The sequence below is a fragment of the Bubalus kerabau genome, chromosome 10 (genome assembly GCF_029407905.1).
Source record: "Bubalus kerabau isolate K-KA32 ecotype Philippines breed swamp buffalo chromosome 10, PCC_UOA_SB_1v2, whole genome shotgun sequence".
Lineage (NCBI taxonomy): Eukaryota > Metazoa > Chordata > Mammalia > Artiodactyla > Bovidae > Bubalus > Bubalus kerabau.
In genome coordinates this window covers 87,324,128-87,352,125 of record NC_073633.1, presented here as the reverse complement: position 1 = coordinate 87,352,125, position 27,998 = coordinate 87,324,128, and the positions used below count along the sequence as shown (strand labels likewise).

The 27,998-nt window shown below is 44.6% G+C and overlaps 1 protein-coding gene and 1 long non-coding RNA gene across 5 annotated transcripts in view; one reads left to right on the top strand and one right to left on the bottom strand.

Annotated features, from left to right (window-relative positions):
- Nucleotides 1-27,998, bottom strand: part of TTC9 (tetratricopeptide repeat domain 9) — a 69,873-nt gene that overhangs the window by 11,121 nt on the left and 30,754 nt on the right. The window contains exon 3 of one of the 2 annotated variants that reach the window (XM_055538491.1): nucleotides 23,941-27,294. The exons of the other annotated variant lie outside the window; for it this stretch is intronic. Coding sequence (XP_055394466.1) covers nucleotides 27,215-27,294 — 80 coding nt within the window. The 3' untranslated portion in view covers nucleotides 23,941-27,214. Of the gene's footprint in view, nucleotides 1-23,940; nucleotides 27,295-27,998 lie in introns of those variants that run through there. 2 annotated transcript variants of the gene reach the window in all.
- On the top strand, nucleotides 6-24,986 carry LOC129621745 (uncharacterized). 3 transcript variants are annotated; one of them, XR_008699655.1, is made up of 4 exons: nucleotides 6-578; nucleotides 15,928-16,050; nucleotides 20,331-20,389; nucleotides 24,809-24,986. It is a non-coding gene; the product is annotated as an uncharacterized LOC129621745 (long non-coding RNA). The 3 variants fall into 3 exon arrangements; XR_008699656.1 differs by lacking the exon at nucleotides 6-578 and adding an exon at nucleotides 5,190-5,324; XR_008699654.1 differs by lacking the exon at nucleotides 15,928-16,050 and having other exon boundaries at nucleotides 7-578.

Sequence of the window (27,998 nt, the reverse complement as noted above, 5' to 3'; positions counted from 1 at the left end):
CCCGTTTTTCTCTTCCTCCTCCTCCTCCCCCTCCCCTTCCTCCCTCCTCCCATCTTTCCTTTCCCATCCTTCCTTTTCCCCTGCAGCCTTCTTTCCCACTAAGCCCTTTCCGCAAAGGTCTGCTGTCTTTACCCCTGACCCTCAGTTCTAGGCAGTGGGTCTCAGTTTCCACCCGCATCAAGTGCAACTTGGAAAAATCTGTTTCCTCAGCTTTATCCCGGTGAGAAGAACCGGCAACAGCAACGGACTCTGAGGCTTTTCCATCTTACTTCCTTATCCATTTCCTGCTCACAGGGTGGATTAAAAACTTGGTTACAAAACGCGGACTGGTGGCTCCTGGAAGAGCCCTGAGGGAATTTCTGACGGGCTGGAGGAAGGAAATCCTCTGTCTCAGTTTTGCTGGTTTTTTCCTGGAGTGTTTTCCAGAGGACGCCAGCCTGTGGACATGGCCCCTGAGGGCTTTGGTGGGGGTGGCCTTCCTCCCTTTCCTCACCCCTGGCCTGGCCTGGGCTGACAGCCTGCTTCAGGGCCAAGGAACCGGCAATGCCAGGCACTCCCTGAGCCCTGCTGGCCAAAAGGTTAGTGTTTGTTTTCCATCTCTGCATCCCTGGCTCTCTCTTCCCCAAGAGCTGGGAGCCCTGTTGGGGGTCTCTGGTGTCTCCTGTTTTTGGAAAAATTTGGTCAATAAGAGGGCTGCAGTGATGAACTGATTGCTTTCATTGTTGTTTCATCGCTCAGATGTGTCTGACTCTTTGCGACCCGATGGACTACAGCACGCCAGGCTGCCTTGTCCTTCACTATGAGTTTGCTCAAACTCATGTCCATTGAATGGATGATGCCATCCAGTCATCTCATTCTCTGTCACCCCTTTCTCCTCCTGCCATCAATCTTTCCCAGCATCAGGATCTTTTCCAATGTGTCCGTTCTTTGCATCAGGCGGCCAAAGGATTGGAGCTTCAGCTTCAGCATCAGTCCTTCCAATGAATATTCAAGGTTGATTTCCTTTAAGATTGACTGGTTTGATCTCCTTGCAGTCCAAGGGACTCTCAAGAGTCTTTTCCAACACTACAGTTCAAAAGCGTCAGTTTTTGCTGCTCAGCCTTCTTTATGGTTCAACTCTCACATCTATACATGACTATTGGAAAAATCGTAGCTTTGACTATACGGACCTTTGTTGGCAAAGTAATATCTCTGCTTTTTAATACAATGTCTAGGTTTGTCATAGTTTTTCTTCCAAGGAGCAAGCTTCTTTTAATTTCATGGCTGGAATCACCGTCCGCAGTGACTTTGGAGGCCAAGAAAATAAAATCTGTCACTGCTTCCATTTCTTTGGATTGCTTTCATGGCTTACAGTTAAATCCAGGGACCGTCTGGTTCTGCCCTGGATCTAGACTGGGGGCTCAGTACTGGTTCCCCAGCTCCTCCCATCATGCTTTTCTGACGTGCTGTCCATCTGACCGCTTCCCTTGGGTCAGCCTGCCTGCATTCCTTGCCTCTAGGCCTCCTCTGCTTGCTTATCCTTTTTTTAGGTCTTTAATTTTCTCCTCACTCCCACCCCACAGCCTACCATCTGCCATGGGAGCCAGGTCTTGGGAAACAGGGGAACAAATCTCAACTCCTCTTTGGCCTTTGACTCCGATCCCTTTTCTGAGTCCTTTTCCCTCCATCTTTCAGGTATCTGCCTCCTCTTATGCTTCTCCATCCACAACATCACCACCTGTTTTGAGGAAAGAATTGGGTACCAGTCCTGTGTACTTTTGGTGGCTTTGTAGCATGATGTTTTGGAAAAGGCTTGCATTTTCTGGAGTTTAATAACCTGGACTGGAATCCAGGCTCTGTTTCTTATATGCAGCTTTGAGTATCTCAGCTAACTTCTATGCACTAGTTTCCTTAGTCCATAAATTGGGGCCAACAATAGTATAGAACTTGCAAAGTTGTAAGGATTAAATGAACAATATACGTAAACATTTGGATAGTGCCTGGTACTTGAGAAGTTCTATTTAAAAATTAGGTGTTATTATTTATATAAATATGAATTGTTATACTGTAGCTCAACAAGAATCCTTCTACATGTAGAAGAGGCTGCCGTCTCGCCATGTTAAGCTGAATCACAGGCCATGATGGGCTGACCAGGCTACGGGGGTGGCCGGGTCAGTGTCTGCTGCCACTGGGGTGGCCAAGCCAACACTGGTGATGCCCAGGAAAGGCTGAGCCAAATCCCCAAATCAGCACCATTGGCTTGAGATGCAGGGGCGGCGGTAGAGAAGAGAAGTTGGTCAGGAACTGAAAGTGGGCTCTGCAGGAGCAGAGATGATGTCATTCCAGCTCACTGGCCCGTCAGGCCAGAGGTGGGCAGGGAACAGACAGCATATGCCACTGCAAGGAGAAGGATGGCCAAAATGGAAAACACGGATGCTTCCCTAGGAACCTGCTGCAGGCAGACAGGTGGGAGGCACTGCGTAATGAAGACTGATGTGCCAGTAAAGACCTCCCCCCCACCCCGTTATTTCTTTTTAAAAACATCTTTAAATTTTTATACAATTTTAAAACTTGTATTTATTATCAGTTATTTCTGACTGCTCTGGGTCTTCATTGCTATGAGGGCTGTCTCCAGTTGCAGTGAACAGAGGCCGCTTTGCATTGTCTTGCTTGTCTTGTTGAGGAGAACAGGCTCTAGGGTACGCAGGCTTTAGTAGTTACCGTGAACAAGCTTAGCGGCTCCTCGCAGAATGTGGAATCCTCCCAACCAGGGATCGAACCCATGTCCCCTGCATTGGCAGGTGGGTTCTCATCCACTGTACCACCAAGGAAGTGCTATACAAGTTTTAAAGGGTACTTTCCATTTACGTTATTACAAACTATGGCTAGATCCCCCGTGCTGTCCAATACACCCTTGAGCCTATTCTACACCTAATAGTCTGTACTTCCTCTCCCCTACCCCTATGTTGCAGCCCCCACAGCTGGTAACCACTAGTTTGTTCTCTGTATTTGTAAGCCTGCTTCTTTTTTGTTGTATTCACTAGTTTGCTGTGTCATTTTTAGATTCTGCATATAAGTGATATTATACAGTATTTATTTTTCTCTGTTTAAATTATTTTACCTAGCATTATGTTCTCCAAGTCCATCCATGTGGCTGCAAACGGCAAAATTTAATTCTTTTTTGTGACTGAGTAGTATTCCAACATAAACCATCTTCTTTATCCATTCATCTGTTGATGGACACTTCGGTTGCTTCCATATATTGGTAATTGTAGATACTGCTGCTATGGGGTACATGTATCTTTCCAGATTAGCATTTTTCTTTTTAAAAAAATATACATCCAGGGGAGGAATTGCTGGGACATATGGAAGCTCCATTTTTAGGTTTTGAGAAAACTTCATACTGTACTAAAGACCATTTTCACTGTCACGGCCCCAGACCCTCCATTTCCTGTGGCCCTTTCTCCCTTGTTCAGGTCTCTGCCGTTCATGGGCTCTCCTTTCCCCTCCCAGAGGAGGCCCCTTGGAAAAGCCCTGAAAGTCACCATGGCTTCAGGTAAATGGTAAGATCTTTTACGTTATCCTCTAAGTTTTCTCGATGGGAAGGATGGGAGCCTCTGACCTTTTTTAAAGAAATAATATCTCCACCCAGCCGAAGGGCGGATATCAGATGTCTAGGCTCCTGAGTCAGGAAGATCACTTGGAGAAGGGAATGGCAACCCACTCCAGTATTCTTGCCCGAAGAATTCCATGGACAGAGGAGCCTGGTGAGCTACAGTCCGTGGGGTCACGAGCAGTCAGACATGACTGAGCGACTAACACATACAGGCTCCTTCCAACTGCTCCCTGGGTCAAGGATGGAGCCACTTCCCAAGGGAGGAGCAGTATGTAGCACACAGGGCTGAAAGTCAGGGATTGGGGGCCCCATCCGTCCTGGAAGACCACTGACATCTGACCTTTGGCATCACCCCTTGCACCCTGGCTGACCAGAAGCTCTGTTTCAGAATCCCTTCCTCCTTGTTCTTGATTCTCTTTTGTGAAGTGCTGGGAGTTGATGAGGTGAGTGCGGGAAGTAGGAGGAATCAGATTGAAATGCAGGACTGACAGAGGCCATTGCTTGGGGCAGGAGGAGGAAGTTACAGCAGAGGCTAGAGCAACCCTCAAGCTTCCACCTCCTTTCCTTTCCCCTCCTGTCCTGCCTGGCAGATGATGAACTGGGCGCTGGGCAGGGAGCGGGATGGGCCGACAGATCCATCTCTCCACTAGTTCATTAGGAAGAGAAATGACTAAGCCAGAGCTGCCAAAAACCAACTCTTTGAGACTGGTTTTTTTTTTTTTCTGGCACCTTCCACAGCATTACCAAGCTAATGGAGGGGTCGGGGTGTCTGCTGGGAGCAACAGGAAAGCCAGGTGACTACAAGGTGAACAGTCATGTGTGTGCCCCGTGGGGTGGGCATGCCTCACGTCCTGAGGTGGTCCTTGTGATCCTTCTGGACCCAGGAAGAAATTGTCTTGGGGTCTGTACCTCCAGACTCCAAAGAACACAGTGGCACGACTGGGTGGGGCCGCCCTGGTGACTCAGCAGGAAGAGAGTTCCAGGCAATGCTAACTCTCTCTTGCAGGGATCCCTCCTGAGGAATGTCTGAGGCCAGAGTGCAGTGGTTGGGCCTGTTTGCTTTTTCCACACTCTTCAGCAGTGGCCCTGCCCGCCTCCCCCATTCATCGATATAATGGTTGTGTTTTTCTATCCTAAGAAAAATGCAGTACAAAAGCATCTTTCAGCCAAGTCCGCTAGCCCCAGGGGTGATTTTCAAAATAGTGCCAGACATGAGTCCTCTCATAGCAGGATGTCAGGGAGGTCCAGGGGTCCCGGGGAAGGGGCAGTGTCATTCACCATCTGAAAGGAGAGTATTTGGGGAGAATATTCACATTTTTTTCCCTTTTTGTCAGAAATACATAGTACTAAATTTACTATCTTAGCCATTTTAAAGTACCGTTCAGTTGTGTTAAGTGTATTTGCATTGTTGTGCAACAGACCTCTGGAACGTTTTCATCTTGCGAAACTGAAACTCTATACTCACTAAACATGAATTCCCCCCCTTCCCTCCCCCGAGCCCCTGGCAACCACCTTTCTACTTTCTGCATCTATGGTCTGGACGGCTTCAGATACTTTACAGGAGTGGAACCTGACAGTATTTGTCCTTTTGTGACTGGCCGATTTCACTTCGCATGATGTCCTCGAGGTTCAAAGCATATTAATGTTTTAACAGCCTGTGTTTACAGTCATGGGTTGGCTGAATGTCAGCTCTGCCCAGCCCCCACCTCAAGCTTAAGCCCTGTTGTGCGTAAGTCCTGGAAATTACTCGTGTGTGTGTGTTTGTGTGTGCGTGCGCTTAATCGTGTCTGATGCTTTAGAAATCCCGTTCTTCATCCCCAAATCTCTATTATCGTTCCTTCCCCAGTGAGTTCTAGGAGACTCTTGGAGTGTCAGAATCTCTCTGCATTGGCCAGTTTTTTGATTCAAGGCTTTATTTATTTAACACCACTGTGGTTTTTTTTTTTCCCCGCCTTTCTAGCTCATTCCCAACTATTTCCTTGCATATGCCACTTACTATCTAAATGGAACTTCTTGCTATTTTTTTAAAACACACCCTAAATGGTCCTGATCTTCTTGCCTTTGCTCATGTCCCCTCCTCTACATGGGGGGCTGTTCTCTCTTTTCTCATTCTGTCCAACTCCTATCCATCTGCTAAGTCCTACTCAAATGGTACCTCCTCCCTGAAAGTCCCCAAATATTGCCCTGTTCAGAAATGATCTCTCCTTCCTCTGACACCCTAAAACACTGTCTTTTAAAGCTTTAGTATGGCACTTATGTTAATAACTGTATATCGTCGTCATAATCATTTGGTAGTATTCACTGAGAATTTATTTTTATCATGAATATATTCTGTTCCTTACAGTCTTATTTGCTTTGCTGTCTTGTTGAATAGTTATTTAGGCCATATTATCTTCCTTTTCAGATTATAATAATTAAGCAAACGGGATTTGGCCTCAAACAGACAGGTCTGGATCCTAGTTCTGTTATTGGCCATAGGACTTTGGGCAAATTAGCCTTGTTAACCGGAGAAGGCAATGGCACCCCACTCCAGTACTCTTGCCTAGAAAATCCCATGGACGGAGGAGCCTGGTAGGCTTCAGTCCATGGGGTCGCTAAGAGTCGGTCACGACTGAGTGACTTCACTTTCACTTTTCACTTTCATGCTTTGGAGAAGGAAATGGCAACCCACTCCAGTGTTCTTGCCTGGAGAATCCCAGGGACAGAGGAGCCTAGTGGGCTGCTGTCTATGGGGTCGCACAGAGTCAGACACGACTGAAGTGACTTAGCAGCAGCAGCAGCCTTGCTAACCTTTACTTTTCTTGTTGGTAAAACCCAAATAATGGTACTTTGTATCAGGTAGTTGTATTGAGTGAAATAATAATAATGGTAAACATTTGCAGAATGTTTGTTATACGTGTGGCTGTGCTCCAAGCACCTTTTCTGTATTATCTTATGTAATTTAAGTGTTTTATAATAATCCTATTAAGTAAGTTTATGGGAGGACAATAAAAGATAAAGAAGGCTTGAGCCAGTAAGTGGAAGAACCAAAATAAAAGTGCTTACTATTTTCTAATTGAAGTATAATTGATTTACTATATTATGTTAGTTTCAAGTGTACAGCAAAGTATATATTCATTATTTTTCAGTTTCTTTTCCATTATAGGCTATTGCAAGATTAGAATCCTTCCTTTTTTTTTAAAGACTTCTTCCTCTTAATCCTTACCAACACTTGCCCCCCCAGGGTGGATAATGTCCAGCACAGACTCAGTAATATCTGTGTGATACTTCGCCCATCACTGGCAGGTGGCAACTCTTATTCTCATTCTTATTACTGAGGCTGCGGTTTTCCCAGTGCAGCTTTGTGTCCCCAGAGCACTTCATGGTGGTAATAATTAATATTTCCATGAATTTACATTTGCCAGAAATTGTAGGAAGTCTCTAGCCCTAGCACAATTAGCAAGTGAGTGATTAAATAAATGGATAATGGAAAGAGAGGACAAAAACTCATGACAGGCAAAGCCTGTCTTTTTGAAAAGAGGGGTCATCCTTGCCAGATTGGTAGCCAGCTGAGGAGAGGCCTCCCAGGGATGTGACTTATGCCCAATATTCATCAGTGTTTTCATTAATGACTCAAAAGATGGAGAGCAGAGTACGCTAATCAAATTGGAGAAGCCTGGGAGGCAGGATAGAAGCTGAGCACTTAGGAGACGAGCTCAAGCTCGCAGACAGTACTTGACAAATTAGAGAAATAAACAGAGTCAATAAACGGAGCTCCAGGAGCTGCAGACTTCAAGTGGCTCCAAGGGAGCAGCTACCTCTAATGGATCTGCCTGGAGAAGCCTTTGGCCCACTTTTTTTGTGGGCTTTGCCTGGCTTGATTGCATATTTGGGGGCAAGTCTGAATGCAGTTCTGTTCATGGGGGAGGCCTCATGAACAAAGTCACCGCTCCAAACACTGCCCCCAGGACTCCTTACTGGGCTCCCGCCTCTCCTCACATTAGCCATCTGCTTAGCCAGGTCTGATGGAGGGAAGGAAATAGTTCTACCTGTTCCCCCAAAGACCCAAGACTTGGTAAAAACACCAACCCCAGGATGTCTCCTCCTAACCCACAATATGGTGCTGCTCTTTTCTACTTGCTATGCATTCTCAACATTTATTTATTTGTTGTTATTGTTGTTCAGTCGCCAAGTTGTATCTGACTCTTTGCGACCTCATGGACTGCAGCACTCCAGGTTTCCCTGTCCTTCACCATTTCCCGGAGTTTGTTCAAACTCGTGTCCATTGAGTCAGTGATACCATCCAACCATCTCATCCTCTGTCACCCCCTTCACTTACTTTTTTTGGCTATGTGGGGTCTTCATTGAGCTGCACAGGCTCTTTGCTGCTGCATGTGGGCTTCTTTAGTGATTGGGGTCTACTCTTTGGTTGCAGTGTTCAGGCTTCTTATTGCAGTGACTTCCCTTGTTGCGAAGCACAGGCTCTAAAACATGTGGGCTCTAGAGCACACGGACTCAGTAGTGCGGTGCACAGGCTTAGTTGCCCTGAGATCTAGTGGGATCTTAGTTCCCAGACCAAACCCATGTCCCCTGTATTGCCAGGCAGATTCATAACCACTGACTGCCTGGGAAGTCCCACATTCTCATCATTAACTAACTTATTTCTCCATTTGAGTCTGCCCTGGAGTGATCTCAGTTTTCCTTGGGAAAATATGGTGGGTGTGAAAGTAGGGGCAAGGAGACAGTGTGAGCTGGTAGGGACGGCCCTACAGGCTGCCCTGCCTGCCTCTGGGAAGACAGAATCTGAGTGGTTTGGCAGTTACAGAAATGCATGAGCTTTGGAGGTTCAGCTTCATCCTTCTGGGGCCACGTGCTATTAGGTAAGTTATTTAACTTCTCTGAGTCAAGCCCCTTTGGTTCAAATAATTGAAAACCATTCAGTTTATCTTAATCAGAATAGAGCACTTAGTTGGAAGAGTAAGGGAGAGTCTCAGAAAACCTGGGAGCCCGGGAAAAGCCACTGTGGACCATGGTGTGACCTCTTTCTTCCTCCTCTTCCTTCCCCACAGTTGTGCTCTGCCCTTCTGATTTTCAGCACATCTGATTCTTACCTCTTTCTTGCTTGGACTTCATGGTACCCATGGCCACACCTGAAGTTCCAGTCCTCCCTTTAGGAAGGACCTTGTAGTAATGCCACTATAGCCACATCTATATTTCTGGGAAAAAGAAACTGACCCTGCAGCACTGGGGTCAGGTTTCTACCCCAGCCTGGGGAGTGTTGCATGCTTGGTATCAGCATGTCAGCAAGGACCCATCTCTGTGGGTAGATGGCAGGATCTCAGAGAAGAGAACGAGGTGAGAAATCACTCAGTTGCGTGTTCAGGGCAGTCTCTAAGCTTTGGTTTTCTCATATGAAAATGGGAATGGTATTACCTACCTGGTGAGGATGAAATGAAATACTGTTTGTAAAATGCTTATCATTGTGCTGACCTAGTAAAGGCTGCCCTTTAAACAACTGCTCTTAACCAAGTTGAAATTCACTGAACTTGGCAGGAAGATCTCTGAGTTGGATGGGCCTGAGTAGGAAAGGAGGATCAGCCTGAGGGACGGAGTATGGAGATATGAGGACTATGCCTTTATTCACCGCGTATTGAGAGAGACAGAGTTTTAAACAGTCAGAGATGGGGATGCTCAAATATTGTTATTTCAGGAGGCCTGACTCCTCATTCCCAGCTGGAAGGCAGGTCAGAGATGCCATGTCATGGGCACCCAAACAACTCTTTGCTTCATTCATCCACAGAAAGTTTGGTCAGAGACCTGGGGAAGAACTAGTCTATTCCTGAAGAGCCAAGTTCAATTTTTTTAATTAATTAATTTATTTTAATTGTAGGCTACTTACTGTACAATATTGTAGTGGTCTGACAGAATGTGGTCCTCTGGAGAAGGGAATGGCAAACCACTTCACTAGTCTTGCCTTGAGAACCCCATGAACAGTATGAAAAGGCAAAATGATAGGATACTGAAAGAGAAACTCCCTATGTCAGTAGGTGCCCAATATGCTACTGGAGATCAGTGGAGAAATAACTCCAGAAAGAATGAAGAGATGGAGCCAAAGCAAAACCAATACCCAGTTGTGGATGTGACTGGTGATAGAAGCAAGGTCCAATGCTGTAAAGAGCAATATTGCATAGGAACCTGGAATGTTAGGTCCATGAATCAAGGAAAATTGGAAGTGGTCAAACAGGAGATGGCAAGAGTGAACATCAACATTCTGGGAATCAGCGAACTAAACTGGACTGGAATGGGTGAATTTAACTCAGATGACCATTATATCTACTACTGTGGGCAGGAATCTCTTAGAAGAAATGGAGTAGCCATCATGGTCAACAAAAGAGTCCGAAATGCGGTACTTGGATGCAATCTCAAAAATGACAGAATGATCTCTGTTCGTTTCCAAGGCAAACCATTCAATTATCATGGTAATCCAAGCCTATGCCCCAAACAGTAACGCTGAAGAAGCTGAAGTTGAACGGTTCTATGAAGACCTACAAGCCCTTTAAGAACTAACACCCAAAAAAGATGTCCTTTTCATTCTAGGGGACTGGAATGCAGAAGTAGGAAGTCAAGAAACACCTGGAGTAACAGGAAAATTTGGCCTTGGGATACGGAATGAAGCAGGGCAAAGGCTAATAGAGTTTTGCCAAGAGAACACACTGGTCATAGCAAACACCCTCTTCCAACAACACAACAGAAGACTCTACACATGGACATCACCAGATGGTCAACACCGAAATCAGATTGATTATATTCTTTGCAGCCAAAGATGGAGAAGCTCTATACAGTCAGCAAAAACAAGACCAGGAGCTGACTGTGGCTCAGATCATGAACTCCTTATTGCCAAATTCAGACTGAAATTGAAGAAAGTAGGGAAAACCCCCTGACCATTCAGGTATTACCTAAATCAAATCCCTTATGATTATACAGTGGAAGGGAGAAATAGATTTAAGGGACTAGATCTGATAGAGTATCTGATGAACTATGGACGGAGGTTCATGACATTGTACAGGAGACAGGGATCAAGACAGTCCCCAAGGAAAAGAATTGCAAAAAAGCAAAATGGCTGTCTGAGGAGGCCTTAAAAATAGCTGTGAAAAGAAGAGAAGTGAAAAGCAAAGGACAAAAGGAAAGATATTCCCATTTGAATGCAGAGTTCCAAAGAACAGCAAGGAGAGATAAGAAAGCCTTCCTCAGCGATCAGTGCAATGAAATAGAGGAAAACAACAGAATGGGAAAGACTAGAGATCTCTTCAAGAAAATTAGAGACACCAAGGAAACATTTCATGCAAAGATGGGCTCGATAAAGGACAGGAATGGTATGGACCTAACAGAAGCAGAAGATATTAAGAAGAGGTGGCAAGAATACACAGAAGAACTGTACAAAAAAGATCTTCACAACCCAGATAATCACGATGGTGTAATCACTCACCTAGAGCCAGACATCCTGGAATGTGAAGTCAAGTAGGCTTTAGAAAGCATCACTATGAACAAAGCTAGTGGAGGTGATGGAATTCCAGTTGAGCTATTTCAAATCCTGAAATACAATGCTGTGAAAGTGCTGCACTCAATATGCCAGCAAATTTGGAAAACTCAGCAGTGGCCACAGGACTGGAAAAGGTCAGTTTTCATTCCAATCCCAAAGAAAGGCAATGCCAAAGAATGCTTAAGTACTGCACAATTGCACTCATCTCACACGTTAGTAAAGTAATGGTCAAAATTCTCCAAGCCAGGCTTCAGCAATAAGTGAACCGTGAACTTCCAGATGTTCAAGCTGGTTTTAGAAAAGGCAGAGGAACCAGAGATCAAATTGCCAACATCTGCTGGATCATCGAAAAAGCAAGAGAGTTCCAGAAAAACATCTATTTCTGCTTTATTGACTATGCCAAAGCCTTTGACTGTGTGGATCACAATAAACTGTGGAAAATTCTCAAAAAGATGGGAATACCAGACCACCCAACCTGCCTCTCCAGAAACCTATATGCAGGTTAGGAAGCAACAGTTAGAACTGGACATGGAACAACAGACTGGTTCCAGATAGGAAAGGGAGTATGTCAAGGCTGTATATTGTCACCCTGCTTATTTAACTTATATGCAAAGTACATCATGAGAAACGCTGGGCTGGAAGAAACACCAGCTGGAATCAAGATTGCCGGGAGAAATATCAATAATCTCAGATATGCAGATGATACCACCCTTATGGCAGAAAGTGAAGAGAAACTAAAAAGCCTCTTGATGAAAGTGGAAGAGGAGAGTGAAAAAGTTGGCTTAAAGCTCAACATTCAGAAAACTAAGATTATGGCATCTGGCCCCATCATTTCATGGGAAATAGATGGGGAAACAGTGGAAACAGTGGCAGACTTTATTTTTCTGGGCTCCAAAATCACTGCAGATGGTGATTGCAGCCATGAAATTAAAATACGCTTACTTCTTGTAAGGAAAGTTATGACCAACGTAGACAGCATATTAAAAAGCTGAGACATTACTTTGCCAACATAGGTCCATCTAGTCAAGGCTATGGTTTTTCCAGTGGTCATGTATGGATGTGAGAGCTGGAGTGTGAAGTAAGCTGAGTGCTGAAGAATTGAAGCTTTTGAACTGTGGTGCTGGAGAAGACTCTTTAGAGTCCCTTGGACTGCAAGGAGATCCAACCAGTCCATCCTAAAGGAGACCAGTCCTGGGTGTTCATTGGAAGGACTTATGCTGAGGCTGAAACTCCAATACTTTGGCCACCTCATGCAAAGAGTTGACTCATTGGAAAAGACCCTGATGTTGGGAGGGATTGAGGGCAGGAAGAGAAGGGGATGACAGAGGATGAGATGGCTGGATGGCATCACTAACTCAATGGACATGAGTTTGGGTGAACTCCGGGAGCTGGTGATGGACAGGGAGGCCTGGCGTGCTTCGATTCATGGGGTTGCAAAGAGTCAGACATGACTGAGTGACTGAACTGAACTGAACTGAGTGGTTTTTGCCATACATTGACATGAATCACATGGGTGCACATGTGTTCCCCATCCTGAAGCCCCCTCCCACCTCCCTCCCCATCCCATCCCTGAGGGTCATCCCAGTGCTCCAACCCTGAGCACCCTGTCTCATGTATCAAACCTGGACTGGTGATCTATTTCACATAAGGTAATATACATGTTTCAGTGCTATTTTCTCCATTTTTAAAAACTCATCTCTGGCTATTCAGCGAAGCTGATCATCTAGTTATCAGTCTTTATGTTTCTGTCCCTCATTAGACACTAGGTTTTCAAGAGCAGAGACCATGCATCTTTCTCACTTCGCATCCTTGATGATAAGCATACAATAGTGCGTGTGATCCACTAGCCTTTCAGAAATTAACTGTTGTTAACTGAATGCCAATTGTGTGCTAAATACCATTCTGGTTGCTGGAGAAGCAACAGTGAACCCTCGTGGTATTTGTATTCTAGTGGGAGAGGAAGACCATAAATAAGATAAATTAACCCTCATGGTCCAGTGGTTGGGACTCCGTGCTTCCACTGCAGGGGGCACGGGTTCAGTCTGTGGCCAGGGAACTAAAACCCTTGTGCCATAAGCAAAAAAATGTTTAACAAAAACTGATCAAAGAAAGATAAGTAAAATATGTAATATGTCACTGGCAGGTGCAAAGGAGAAGAAGTAAAATGGGGAAGAGATATAGGAAATATCACCTTCTGGGACAAGTGTTAAGATTTTAGATGGGGGTAGTCAGGAGGGGCCTTATTAAGAAGGTGTCTTCTGAGTAAAGACCTTGAAAGGTAGAGCTAGTCATGTTATTGGAGTGAGGGCATGGAAGGGGGGTTCAGAGAGAATTCTAGATAGAGGAAACAGTCAATGCAAAAGCCCTGAGGTGGGAACCAGCGATGAGTCACAGGGAGACTGGAGATGCAGACAGGTGAAGAAGTCAGAGGCTATAGATCCAGATACTGTCAGATCCTGTTGTTCATAGTAAGTGGTTCATAGTTCAGCTTTTACTCTCAGTGAGAGGGAAGCCATGGAAGGTTTTGAGCAGAGGAGTTACATGATTGGAATCAAGTTTTAACAGAATCACTTTGGAACACACTGAGGAAGTCAAGCACAGGGGTAATGGATCTAGTTAGTGTTGCTAAGAGGGTAGAGATCATGTCTCTGACCAGAGAGTTAGTAGTAGGAGTGGAAAGAGGCAGTCAGATTCTAGATATATTTTGAAATAGAACTGATGGGATTTGTTCAGCTTAACTACTGCTGTGCTCTTTTAGCAGTGACATAAATTCTAATTCCAAGCCAACTGTAACTTGGTGCATGGTCTTTCTTGCCATTCAATCCTTCCCATGCCTGTCTCCATCAAATGCTCAGGGGTCACTACCTTTCCATGGTGACCTAAGACATGGAGAACTGCTAAGACCTCTATGGTCAGGGTTGGAGAGCTCTGAAGCTCAGCCGCCCAATGAGGAGGCTTGAGGGAATTTTTTATTATAGTGGCAGCTCTCTTTCAACTCAGTGGCCTGACAGTGAATCCCCAAAGTCACTTCTTCCTTCTTTTCTTAGATTTGAGGTACAAATTGAGGGGTTCCAGGATGGAATTCCTACCCTAGGAAACAAGTTGCCAACCTAGAATTGCATGGAAGGCCCAGGGTCACTGAGAAGTATGGAGCTTGGACTCTGAAAGAAATGAATTTCAGTCCCAGCTCTGTCACCATGAGCCTCCCTCTCTTTATAAAAGGTTCAATTAGATGAGCTCCTTTTAAGCTCTAGAGGCCTGTGAAGTTTATGCAATAAAAGCATTTTGTTATCTGAGATAGTTACTTCTCTGCCTATGGTTTCTTCAGAGTCCTCATTCTTTTAAGATTTAGCCTCCTACAAATCAGAGCTCAGTGAATTACATTTTTCCAAAATGGCCTGATGACAGAGGACGCCTTCAAGCTAGATTGCCAGGCTAAGGCTTGGAAAGCTCATTGCCCTGTCAACAGGCCTCGCTCAGCAGCCTGAGTGGAAGATGCTCATCTCTGAGACAAGAAGGAGTAAGTCAGCAGAAAGGAGGGATGAGAGAAGGTGACGCTTGCAGAGTTTTGATTTCTTGTAGCCAGTTGTCTTTATCCTCATGTTTCATATGAATTGTCTTTCAAAAAGCAAATGAAATCCTCTGTCAGCTCCAGGGCTATAGTAATGACTGGTTTGCTGGTGACTCTGTATGGGGTTATCGGAGGAGGAGTCACAGACCATAGAGTTGGTTTTTCCCAAATGAGATTAAGTGACTCGACTGGTTAATCGAAGCCTTTTGCTTTGGGGGGCAAAGGCTGTAAGACTAGGCGACAACATGGGTGAAATGCAGCATGAGAGCAGGAGAGGCTGAGGGAAGACCAATTTCCATTAGAGCAACTTTAGGGCCTAGGTTTTCCTTTGTCTTTTTAAAAAAATTTATGTACTATCTCATATTTTAATTAATTAATTAGGCTGCATAGGGTCTTAGTTGTGGCAGGCAAGATCTGTGTTGTTTCCTGTGGAATCTTTCATTGAGGGGCATGGACACTCTAGTTATAGTCCCCGGGCTCAGTAGTTGTAGCACCTGGGGTTAGTTGCTCCAAGGCATGTGGGCTCTTATTTCCCTGACCAGGGATCAAACTTATGTCTCCTTCATTGCAAAGCAGATTCTTAACCACTGGATTACCAGGGAAGTCCTTTCCTTTGCCTTAAGTTTCATGCGGGAGTAGGTGGTGCAGAAGTATTTCTAGCTATTCAACTTTTTTGTTGCCCTTGATCTTTATTATGAATTCTTTCCCCTGACTATTAATTGCTTGAAGGCCGGTGGATCACTATAATAGCGGATCACACTATTATATGCCTATCATCAAGGATGCAAAAGCGAGCAAGACGCGTGGTCTCTGCCCTTGAAGACCTTGTGTCTAATGGGGACAGAAACCTGGAGATTGACAACTAGATGGTCAGCTTCACTGAATAGCCAGAAATGACTTAAAAAATTCAACCTAGCTGTTCATAGAATAAACTAGTTCTTTTCTAGGTTGTTGCCCAGGTATTCTGTGGATGAGAGTCTTTCTTGGTTTTACTAGTAAGATGTTCTACTGGTTAACATCTCTTTTCCCACACTTCACAATATAAAAGCTCAGAATTTTTCTTCTAAATATCTGTGCCATTCAGCTTGCTCTGTGTTCTTACAAGTAGGCCTTTATCAGCCAAGTGTCCCTGGCTCTCAACCCAAGAGACAATCCCCATTGTTTCAGCAGATGAGAAGAAACTGACTGTTTGGATCCTTGTTCCCTGACTCATACATATGATCGATCCCCTTTTGTCCCCAGGTGCCCATTCCTCACATTTCTATCTTCCATTCTGCTGCTGCTAAGTCGCATCAGTTGTGTCTGACTCTGTGCAACCCCATAGATGGCAGCCCACCAGGCTCTGCTGTCCCTGGGATTCTCCAGGTAAGAATAGTGGAGTGGGTTGCCATTTCCTTCTCCAAGGCATGAAAGTGAAAAGTGAAAGTGTAAAGTGAAAGTGAAGTCACTCAGTCGTATCCAACTCTTTGCAACCCCATGGACTATAGCCTACCAGGCTCCTCCGTCCATGGGATTTTCCAGGCAAGAGTACTGTAGTGGGTTGCCATTGCCTTCTCCAATCTTCCATTCTAGTCTGGTCTAATACACTTCCTTTCACTGGTGTACTAGCATCAACCAATTGCAAACCCCCCAGCTGCTTGAAATTTACCCCAAAGCTGCTTTTGCTGCTGTCTTCTTGCTTGCTTCTCTCTTAGAAGAGCAGTCACAGGTCCCCATAACTCAGGCAAGCCAAGGGGTTGGAGAGTGAGGGTCAGAGAAATGAACCACACAAAGAGAATGGGCAGAGCGGCCCGATCATGCCCTGGGTTGAACTGTGGTCCTCCCAGCAAAGTTCTAGAAAATTCTAGGTTCTGGTTCTTATCCCTGACAAGACTCCAAAGGTCAGAAGCCAGATTTCAAAGGATTTTACCATGCTTCTAGAAGGAGAAACTATGTAGAGGCTTGAATAACTAAGGGAGCTAGTGAAAGGGTAAAAAGCAGGCAACTCTAACCTGTTCCATTACAACAAATACCTTTGGTTGAAAGCAAGAGATTTCCTCTTGTTTAAGTGGTACCTGGTGGAATGGTTATTTTTACTTTTAAAATACTAAATTAAAGGAAAAATCAACCTACATGGCCAATAGAGGGGGGAAAACAATATGTATGAAGCATATTTTGTCCAACTCTCTTCTCTTAGAGTAGAATAAAGGTTCAGGAAAGGAGCCGAGATTTTTTTCGGAGAGATCCCTCTCTGGTCCCAGTGGACTAAACACACCCTTTTCTTCTTTAGCGCTTTGTGAACAAACATTGAGTGACTAGGATATGCAAGCATAGGTCCTCCTGCCTAGAATGTCCTTTCTTCTCCCACTTCCCTCTCCAGCTTGAGCCTAATCAACTGCCATTTATCCTTGAGACCTAAGCTCTCCTAAACTTTTCTCTCTTGATTAAGTGGTAAGGCTTAAAATGCAAACTTCCTCAAAAAACTCATACAGGTGGAGACACTGAGAAATATTTTCAGATCTTCCTCTGAAAGCCACCTTTGATGTGGAGAGAGTAGAGAACACAGGAATACAGAGGCTCTTGAAGTGAGAGGGAGGAGGGGGCTGTCAGACGGTCCTGTGGAGGCCAGCAGAGAGGGTCAGCAAGAAGAGGCTAGGGATCTCAGACATCAATCTGGCCAACTTCTCTAGTGTTGAAGATGCGCAAAGGTTAAGCCAGACTTTTAACCATCATTGTGATTTTGATTTGCATTTCTCTGATGATTTGCGATGCTGAGCATCTTTTCGCGTGCATTTTGGCCATCTGCATGTCTTCTGTGAAAAAAATAATCTATCCAAGTCTTCTGCCCATTGAAAAAATTGTGTTCTTTGTTTTCTTTCTGATATTGAGTTGTATAAGCTGCTTATAAATTTTAGATATTACCCCCTTATCAGTCATACCATTTGCAGCTATTTTCTCCCACTCAGTAATTTGTCTGTATTTTAACAATATCTCCAGGTGATTCTTGGGCACAGAAAAGCTTGAGAAGCACTGCTGTTCACCTATCCAGGTCCCCGACTCTCCATGGGGGATGTGTGAACTGCTGGGATTTTTAAACTCTATGCCAGGATATAATGCCATCAGCTGATGCTAAGAACTAGATTACATTCTACACTGAAATTGACTTTATACTTTAGTGGACTCATCTTCGAATAAATTTCTTGTATAGAGATGAGCAGCGAAAGGGAACCACATCACCAGTATGCCTTTGCCATATCAAACGTTCCTGGCTTTGGCATATAGACACAGTTTAACATCAGCAATATTTAGTATAAGTTTTCTTTTTTAAAAATCACCAGACATAATTCTACTATTCACTAGACATTTCTTAATGCATACCTTCTATTCATAGTCTTATTCAAAATTTTCTTATTGGTACCTGCCAACAAATGCAGGAAGCCAATGGAAGCAACTTCCGACAGTCCTAAAGACAAACTCTGAGGTCTCTGTGCAGCGAATCCCAGAAATGAAGACCAGGCTAGCAGTATTCTTGCTTTCATCAGTGCTCTTTGCCTCAGTCTCTCAACTGCAAAATAAGCAACCTGATTGACAAAAAGAGTTTTCGTTTCTCTCAGCTCCCTTTCCTCTTCTGTTTTACCCTTGGTTTTTCTGGATCTTAGAACACACTTCAATTAAGACCTTGGTTTCTTTTAACTAGAGGCTGGTGCAAACCTGGGCAGGTCTAAGATTAGACCCGGGCTAAGAAAGTAGGGCTTAGTGGCTTAAAGGTAGCTGTGGCTGCAAGCAGAAGGAGAATGGAAGAAGAAAAAGAATTCAGCTCTTCTACAAGTTCAGTGATGGCTCTGATGGTACCTAAGCGGCCTAAGTAACCTCATGCGTGCTCAAAGGTTTCAGTTGGATCCACTGGGGATGAAATGTCAGTACCTTGCTTATACTAAATTATGTTTCCCTGACCAGAGATTGAACCTGGGCCATGGCAATGAAAGCCCAGAATTCTAAGCACTGGGCCACTAGGGAACTCCCCTGGCATACCTTTTTAATCTCTTCATTTCCTTATCATAGAAGTTTTCATCAAATATCAGTCTACCATGAACTTGTAACCATGCCTGATGGTTAGACACTCCATCCCCACTGTCTTTATGTCTATCCCTCCATCTTCTCTAGAGCTCTGAAAAAGGAAAGCTTTCTCACCTTTGACCAATATGCATATTTATTTATTCATGGCTGTGCTGGGTCTTCGTTGCTGCGTGGGTTTTTTCCTAGTTGTGGCAAGAAGGGGCCACTCTCTAGCTGTGATGCGATGCTGTCTCATTGTGGTGGTTTCTCTTGTTGCAGAGCACGGGCCCTAGAGTGCACGGGCTTCGGTAGTTGCAGCACGTGGGCTCAGTAGATGTGGTGCACGGGCTTAGTTGCCCTGTGGCATGTGGGATCTTCCCAGACCAGGGATCAAACCTGTCTCCTGCATTGGCAGACAAATTCTTTACCACTGAGCTACCAAGGAAGTCCCCAGTATGTATACTGATTTATGCAAATTAATGAAACAAATACATGGACCAGAAAGGATCAATTCTGTTTGTGTTAGCTAGCTTTCCTACTACATATTTATAGACTATTAGAACTGTCAGAAACCTTTCAGGGAAGCCCTTTCAACAGCTCAGCAATTCCTAAATATGACTCTATGAACCACTACCAGAATTTTCTTGTTTTTGCTCACTCAGTCGTGTCTGACTTTTTGTGACCCCACAGACTGCAGCAAGCCAGGCTCCCCTGTCTTTCACCATCTCCTGGAGTTTGCTCAAACTCATGTCCATTGAGTCAGTGATGCCATCAACCATCTCTTCCTCTGTCATCCCCTTCTCTTGCCAGAATTTCAGCTTCTTAAAAATGCTGTTTCCAGGACCCCACCGTCTGTATTTTCTAAATGCTGACTGGGTGATTACGATATCCAGACAGGATTCTGACTTACCTTTATTAACCCATTTATAAATGAAGATAAAGTCATTTTCTCTGTTTATTTTTACCTTTTTAAGGCTATTAGAAAATGTAAAATTATGCAGGTGGCCCACATTCTATTTCTTATGGATAATGCTGTTCTAGAATAAAGAGGCTGAGATCAGAGGAGGAAAAAATACTGGAATATATCAAAGGTCCACGTGACATGATGCCTCTGGGGCTACATTCATGAAACCTAGTGTAGAATTTTCACCTACTGTGGAAATCACAAGTCTTGAAGAGCTTCTGATTGAGCTCAAAGATAACCGGTGTACTTGTCCCTACTCTGCACAGAGGGGGTTTAATCAGATAGAGTCTGCAGAGTTTTCTGTGACTTCCTGGGCCCTGAGCCTATATGGGCAGTAAAGTGTCGTTACCTGAACCGAGGCATGAAACCCAGAGAAAGGGTAAGGAAAGACAGTTCATAATGACAGCCCCAAATCTTTTCATATCGTATCCAGGAAAAGGAGTAACAGAGCTTTGCCATTGACCCTGGTCTGAAGTTGACTCCTCTTTTACCACTTCTGCCCCTCCGATTGGCACTCCCTCAGGAAAATATTCCTTGATCCTCTAGGATTGCTATAGATGCCTCTTCTCCATGAGCCCTGGGTGTTTCTATAACATTTATTACGCAGTTTTGAAGTTGCCTGTTTACTCTTCCTTCTTCCCTATAGACTGAGTTTCACAAGCGGAGACAATACCTTGTTAACCACCTATACTAGTGATGGGAATGGTAAGTACTGAGTGAGAGGATGATTGCATGAGTATTATTTTCCTTCTTTCTTTAGAAGAGAGTAACATCACAGCATTATATTCAAAGAAGAAAGATGCTTTGTAAATGTATGTTGGTTCAGTGGACACAATATAAATTTGTTGTTAGAAAAATGATGTGAGTTCTAGTTCTGGCTTTGTTACTTACTAGCTATGTGACCTTGAAGAAGTCACTTACCGTCTCTGGACTTGATCCTTCATCTATAAGATGAGAGGTTGAATTATCGAGCTTTAACATTCTTTCCAGCCCTAAGATTCTGTGAGATGTTGACAGGGCAAATCTGGCTTTCAATTGTTGGCTTTTTTCCAGACAAGCAATTCAACAGAACAGCTGAGATTCCCAACCTTTTGCAGGGCCCTCTACCTTCTCCCCCTCCTCTGTGTCTTAGCAAATATTAATAGCCAAGGGCCTCGCTGAATGTGGTTTTTAATAGAATCCAATTTCAGTCCATTTAGAGGGAGACTTTTCATGCTGACTTGGTAATTTGAACTCTGTCATGCCTGATGGACTGAATGCATTTTCCCAGTCTGTGCTGCCTGCCCTGGGCTGGTGGGGAGAGCAAGTGTAGGCAGTGGGAGTGGGCAGCAGGGGCATCTTAATCTAAGCAGCTGCAGATCAGCTATTTTGGCCTTGCGGCCAGCTTTGTCTTTCCTGTTCTGAGGCATGTGATGTAGATACCAGGGCACTGGAAGGAGACTGGGCAGCGGTTATCCTCTTTCCTGACAATAGCTTTCTCCTTGCAGCCTAGAAGCTGCCAGCCTCTGGGAGCAACTGCAGCAAGAAAACTATGTTGATCTTTGGATGTGACTAGGAAACACTCGGTTCTAGGAAACACATCATAATTACTCCAACCAATTGCTGTGGAGTCTGATATGCTTGGAGAAGGTGTGCGATGGAGGATGGGGCTTCCTGTGCTCCCCTAACCCCCAAGTAGCTGTTCTATTTGATCAGAGAGTAACCCAGGGGACTGTTGAAAGTCTCCTTTCTTCTAGAGTTCAGTCTGGGAAAATACCCAAGCTAAACATACAGGTATTACTAGCCACACTGGAAATGAGGAGGACTTCCCTGGTGGCTCAGACATTGAAGAATCTGCCTACAATGCAGGAGACTTGGGTTTGATCCCTGGGTGGGGAAGATCCCCTGGAGAAAAGAGTGGCAAACCACTCCAGTATTCCTGCCCAGAGAATTTCATGGACAGAGGAGCCTGGCAGGCTACTGTCTACGGGATCGCAAAGGGTCAGACAGGACTGAGCATAAAGCCAGGAAGAAAATATAAATGAGGAAGCTGAGGCTGGGGAGGGGGAGGATATTACTGTTTGTTTCATGTTTACTCTGTGCCAAGTACTGACCTAGAAGACAGGTATTTCTTAATCCTCCCAACAGCCTTTCAAAGGAAATGACAGTATCCCATGTATAGGTCAGGAAAATGAGGATCAGAAAAGTCAAGCAACTGCCCCAAAGTCACACAGCTAGTAGACACCAAACTGGTATTGAAACAAAGCTCCATCTATCCCTGCCAAAAGACATCCATGCTGAAAGATTGCATGATTTGATAGAGTGGAGCTGGGTGTTCTGATTTTCTGCTGGTCTACTTCGGCCCTGGCTCCTTTACCTGGCTGGCCAGCAGAAACTTTTTAGGATGTTAAAAAACTTGTATCTTGAGCATCATCTCCATGATTCAATGGATCTAAGGCTGAGACTGAGATAATGTATTTTTAAAAAAGCTGCTTCAAGTGATTCTAATGTTTTGGAACGCATAGCACTGGAATATGTAGCTTCTCTTTTGAACCAAGTCTCTTAAGATTTGTTCAGTTCTTAGAAGGACCAGTCAAAGTCTGCACTTACTTCAAGTGATATTTGCCACTGAATCCATCATTCATTTCAAGTTCAACGCCCATTGTTTACTGAACATTTACTATGTTTCAGGCATTGTGCTACGCATTCTAGCTGTGAAGATGAATAAACCACAGTGCCTGCCTTGAGGAACATCCAGGTAGTGGACCAGAGAAACAGAAATAGGAAGTTCTAATTCCTATTTGTAGCAAATGCTAGGCAGAGGTAGGCTCATGTTGTTTTAGGAATGCAGACTAAGGAGTCAAGGCAGACTTTCAAGCAGCGAGCCTTGACAAATGCTATAGGAATTAACAAGGCAGAGTGGGTTGGAGGGTGAGTCATAGCCAGCTAGGTGGCTTTGGAAAGCATGGAAAGGCCAAGAGACCCCAGAACAATGGGTTCAGCGAATCACAAGAAGCTATGTAGCACTGGAATGTAGGGAACTTTGGCAAGAGGACCAGGAGGTGAGTCTGTGTGAGAAATCCTTTGAAAGACCTTGTGTTTTATGCTGAGTTTGGCCTTTGTCCTAAAAGTGATGAGGAGTCAATAAAGATTTTTAAGCTGAAGTGACATAATCGGATTGGGTTTTGGAAGGACCGTTCTGATAGAAATGAGAGAGTGAACAAACAGTAGGCAGAAGAAGCTGGCAACAGAGGAACAAATTAATTGTAGAATTAAGAATTTATGTATGTCAAAAAGCACCATAAACAAAACTTGAAAGCAAAGCACTTGGAAAGCATTTTGGCAATGTTTCTTGCCAAAAACAATATTCTTAATAAAAGTACATATTGATAATAAAGATAAACATACCAATATCAGATAAATAGAAAAATCACAAATGGCCAATAAGCACATGAAGATGCTATTCACTAATAAAGGAGTGTGAATTCGTGTAACGTTGATACACTATTCTTTTCTTATCAAGTTGGTAAAGATTTGATAAGTGATAATACCCACTAGCCGTGAGGGTGCAGGGAACAGGGCACTCTCAAGCCTGCAAAAGAAGAGGACTTTGGTACAAACTTTCTGAAGGGCAGTTGGTAACATATATCAAATTTCTTAAAGATAGCCAAATAATTTCCTTCTTGGGTTTTACCCTAAGGAAATAGTCCTAGATATGTGCAAAATTTAGCTACGAGAATGTCTGTTGCAACATTATTTACAGTAAAGATTGGGAACCGGTGAAATAATCACTATTACAAGATTGGTTACCAAATGAAGGTCCACTTACCCAATGAGGATGCTGTTGAAAAAGCTCAGGAGATGCACAAAACGTGTTATGTTCATGATATTGTGAATGAAGTACCACAAGGGGCAGAAAGTGTGTCCAAAATGCTAGCAATTGTGACACAATAATACAGACATTTGAAAATGCGCACCTGTCTCTGCAAGGAGACACAAGTAATTGAAGAACTAGAGGCTGGCAGACAGGGTGGGAAGGAGATTTACTTCTGATGCTAGAGCTTTTCGTACTTCTTGAACTTTGTACCTGTGTATGTATTACATATTCTAAAATATAAATACACATTTTGAAAAGTAGGTTATTAAGGAGTATGTACAGTATGATCCAGTTTCTGTTTAAAAAGGATGTACATGTGTACATTTATACCAAAAAGAAACATTCAAAAGGATAACAATATCTGTCTCCAATAGTAGGATTATAGGGCAGAATTTGTCTCCCCCCCCCTAATATTTCTACCATACACATCTGAGGCTCTCATAATAATTACAACAAAAGTGTAATTTTTTTCTCCAAAGTCTCTATCACCAAAGTCCCAGCAGGAGTTGACAAAGCAGGTCAAATCCAGATTGAGCACTCCAAGTTCAGCTCAGTAGTGACATTTGCAAACAAAACATGTATTAAATGATAGTCCCTGTTTGGGGGCGGGATGAGGAGAAGGAAGCTGAAGGTTTGGTGTGGTGAACAAACCTCATGTTGCTTACCAGTTGTCTGAAGTCTCTGGACAAATGCACAGAAAATTCAGTCCCACTACCTCAAACATCTCCCCAGGCAGCTTCTTCCTTTGGGATCATTGAACTGTGGGTCACAGTGATGGAGTTCCCAGCATGCATATCTACGTCACTAGATAAGCAGACAGCCTGGTTACTTGCTCTATGAGGCCCCACAAGGTTGTCCTCACCTAGTTCTGGGAAGGATGGCAACAATCTTAACATCATCTGTCCAGCCCTGCCCCAACTCTCGGTGAGGCAAGACCCTCTCTTGCTCCACATTGAGAATAGCTCCCCTGAGTCCTTCCTCACTGCGTGAAGACCAAAGAGAGACCCTGCCAATTTGAACTGGTTCTGCAGGCCACCTCTGACCTCATCTTCATTCTTCAGATCCTAACGAGCAGTCTGCCAGCTCACAAACTTTCTGGGATGGAGGCTTGGAAAGGGGGGAGGTTTGCGTGTTTGTGTGCGGTAGCATGGTTTTGAGTTTGGGTCACGTGAAACCATTTTGAGGGAAGAGAAGAGAGAGGAGGATATGGTTGAGGTTGGGGAGAGTGTGGCAGCAATGACAGCTTTTCCCCTGTTTCCCTTCTCCAGAGGCTGAGCTACAGGCAAGCAGCTGCTAGCCCCTGGATATTTCTAGCACCTTCTTGCAGACCCCATTGGAAGCCTTTGAGGAACTGTGTGAATATAACCTGTGCTGCTGGCTTCTGGACCCTGAGCAGAGATTGGATCCTGCAGTGCTGGAGCCTCTCATTAAATAAATAACCCATAATTAACGTTGCGTTTCCTTTCATTCTCTACCTATAATTGTGACTCTTTCCCAAAGCTGGGGAGGGAGTGAGGAATGCTTGGTGGATTGTTGTGATACACATTGGCCCATCAGCAAGCAGAATGAACAATATACAGAAATAACTGCTGGGTCTCAGCTGTCTTTTCCACCACTAGGGAGTCAAGTGCTAGGGACCATTTTTCAACTAGGGCTAAACAACAAAAGGTGGCCCATGTACCATCATTGGCATCATCAGGGCTTGTCACACACACTGTCCTGCTAAGATCCCCTGGAGAAGGAAATGGCAACTCACTCCAGTATTCTTGCCTGGGAAATCCCATGGACACGGGAGCCTGGCAGGCTACAATCCATATGGTCACAAAAGAATCGAACACGACTTAGTGACTAAACAATAACAACTATCCAATATAATATTGAATTGGTCAAAAATTTCATTCCATAACATCTTATGGAAAATCCCGAATGAAACCTTTGGCCAATCCAGTACTTTTTAGGGCAGCAACTAACTACAGAGTAGTCAACAGCTGAAACTCTAGAGTCAGACAGACTCAGTTCAAATCCTAGCTATGCCACTGAAGGCCATGCAACCTTGGACAAGTTTTCTGTTTTTCAGTTTCCTTATCCATCAAATGGGAATAGTAGGGTAATTACATGAAAGAAATGAGATTATACATGTAAAGATCTGAGGAGAATGCATTTAATAAATGCTCACTATTAACATTATTGCATCTGTATATATTTAATTTGTACAATATTGTCTCACTGATCACACAAAAAATACATGAAAGTGCTTTGAAAATCTTAAAGCATCATATAAATTAAAGGTGTCATTGGTAATAATCTCCTATGACTATTTCTCAACTCTTCCATCTCCTTGAAGACCGGGACTACATCCTTCGTCCCAGGGCATATTGCACAATGACAGGCAAACAACAAGCCCTCAGTAAATGTTTCTTATTTGACTGAAGCTACATGGCATCGCAAAAAGAGCATAGGTATCTGGAGACTAGGCTGGGATAAAATGAGTTTAAGGCAGGAGAACCAGTCTGCAGTCATCATTCACTCAGTCAACAAATACCTGTTGAACACATTCTACATGCTAGATACTGAGTCCAGATAATTTCATCAAAAAGGGGCTTACAGGTTCCCACCAGCCAAGTCCCTGGGCGGTCTCCACAGTCCCAGCCTACTCCAAAAGCACAAAGGCGCAGCCAGCTTTGTACACCACTGGACAAGTGGCCCACTGCTCTGGGGGAAGCCCCATTCTGCCTGGCTGTAAGCAACTCTGACTGAGGGTTGGGGGAGGGAGTAAAAGTGAGGGATTGGGCTGCTTCCAACAGAAGTGACAGGGACTGCTGCCTGTTCATTTATTTTTATTCACACTTTACTTCGTCCATAGTTCAGTCTCGCAGTCTATACAATGCTCTGTCCCCTAGACATCATCTCTCCCTTCCCCCAGCCCTACGTGGTCAGTCCTTGGCCCACTCCACCCTGACCTTCTGCAGTCACAGCTGCCTGCTGGCTGGGAGTCTGGGGGAATGGTATGTGTGGTCACCAGAGGGCATTGAGAGTGGGTTTCGATGGCATGTGAATCCTGGCGGAGTCTCAGATCCCCAAGGGGGAGAGGAGAAAGCACAGAATGAGACCACGAGGGAGGGAGGGAGGCAGGGGCTGAGGGTTCTTGGGGGTAGGGAGCGGGTGTGTGTGTGTGTGCAGAAATCCAGTGTACAAATTCTCGGACTCTGTGGGCTTAACCGATGCTTCTGGTGTCTGTCTGGCTCCTGGATTCATCACAGTTGCCGTGAGATGCTCCAGTCTGTGAAGAAGCTGTGGAAGGGTCCAGCCCGTGGGCTCCATGCCTGACACCTCTGGGAGGGTCCACCTGCCGGGCTCTGCCTCTTGTCAGGCGTGCTGGCCCAAGTCGAAGCTGTAAGGGCACTCCCAACCTGTGACAGTCCTCTCTGGCTGTTCCCGCCAAAGCCAGGTCTCTTTCAGCGGTTGCCCCTACTGAAAGGAGGCTGTCTGCACTGTCAGGGCAACCCACCAGATTCCAAATCCGCGGGTCTCCTGTGCGCACGGAGAGTAGATACAGAGGTGAGGGGTAATAGGAGGAGGAAGTGAGGAGAAAGGACCAGAACCCAGGTAGAGGCTCTCCACCACGCGGTGCTTGGATGTCCTGGGCCAGGCGCGGCTCTAGAAAGGTGTTCTGGTCACATGGCTTCCTTCTCTCTCTGGGAGCATCTGCTGAGCTTCATCTCCGTCAGCTGGATATATCGAATCACATTGGTGTCTGTGAGGAGAGAAACACACCTTAGGGAACAGCTGGGGAAGGACTGGTGGGTCTACAGGGGAACAGACCGAAGCTGCATCTGCAGATCACGGACAGGGCAGGCTCACTCAGCCGAGGTCCAGGGCGACTGAGAAGGCAACTGGAGTGCAGTTCCTCTCCTTCCCTGCCTCCATGGGGACAGGTCCCCGTGACCCAGAGGACAGATGGGAAGGAGAGGAGAGGAGCGAGAATTTCTTCCCTTATTTCTATGCAGCAGCAATCCCAGTGGTCTTCAGTCAGCTCAGTGAGTGGAGACTTTTAGTTCACAGTTAGCTACTGTTTAACCTCAGGCAACCTACCAGTCTCTTTGAATCTCCTGTCTCGTCTTGCAAGAGACAACCTTCATTTCTGAGTGTCTACTTTGGGTCATGTTTTTAACTTTCATTGTCTAAATGAGCCCTCATTAGAATCCTATAAAGTATGTCTCATCATCCTGACTGTGATGAAAATGAAAACCGGAGAGATCAAGTCAGATGCCTGAGGAGATAACACATAGTCACTGTACCTGACTCCAAACGCTGCCTCTCCCAGGGACTGTAAAACCTTCCTCATAAAACTGCTGAGAGGATCAAAATAGATGTCTAAAAGTGCTCAATCCAAATGATCAGTAAATACTGACTGATTGTAATTTTTTTTTAATTGGAGAGTTTAAAAGGACTTGTGCT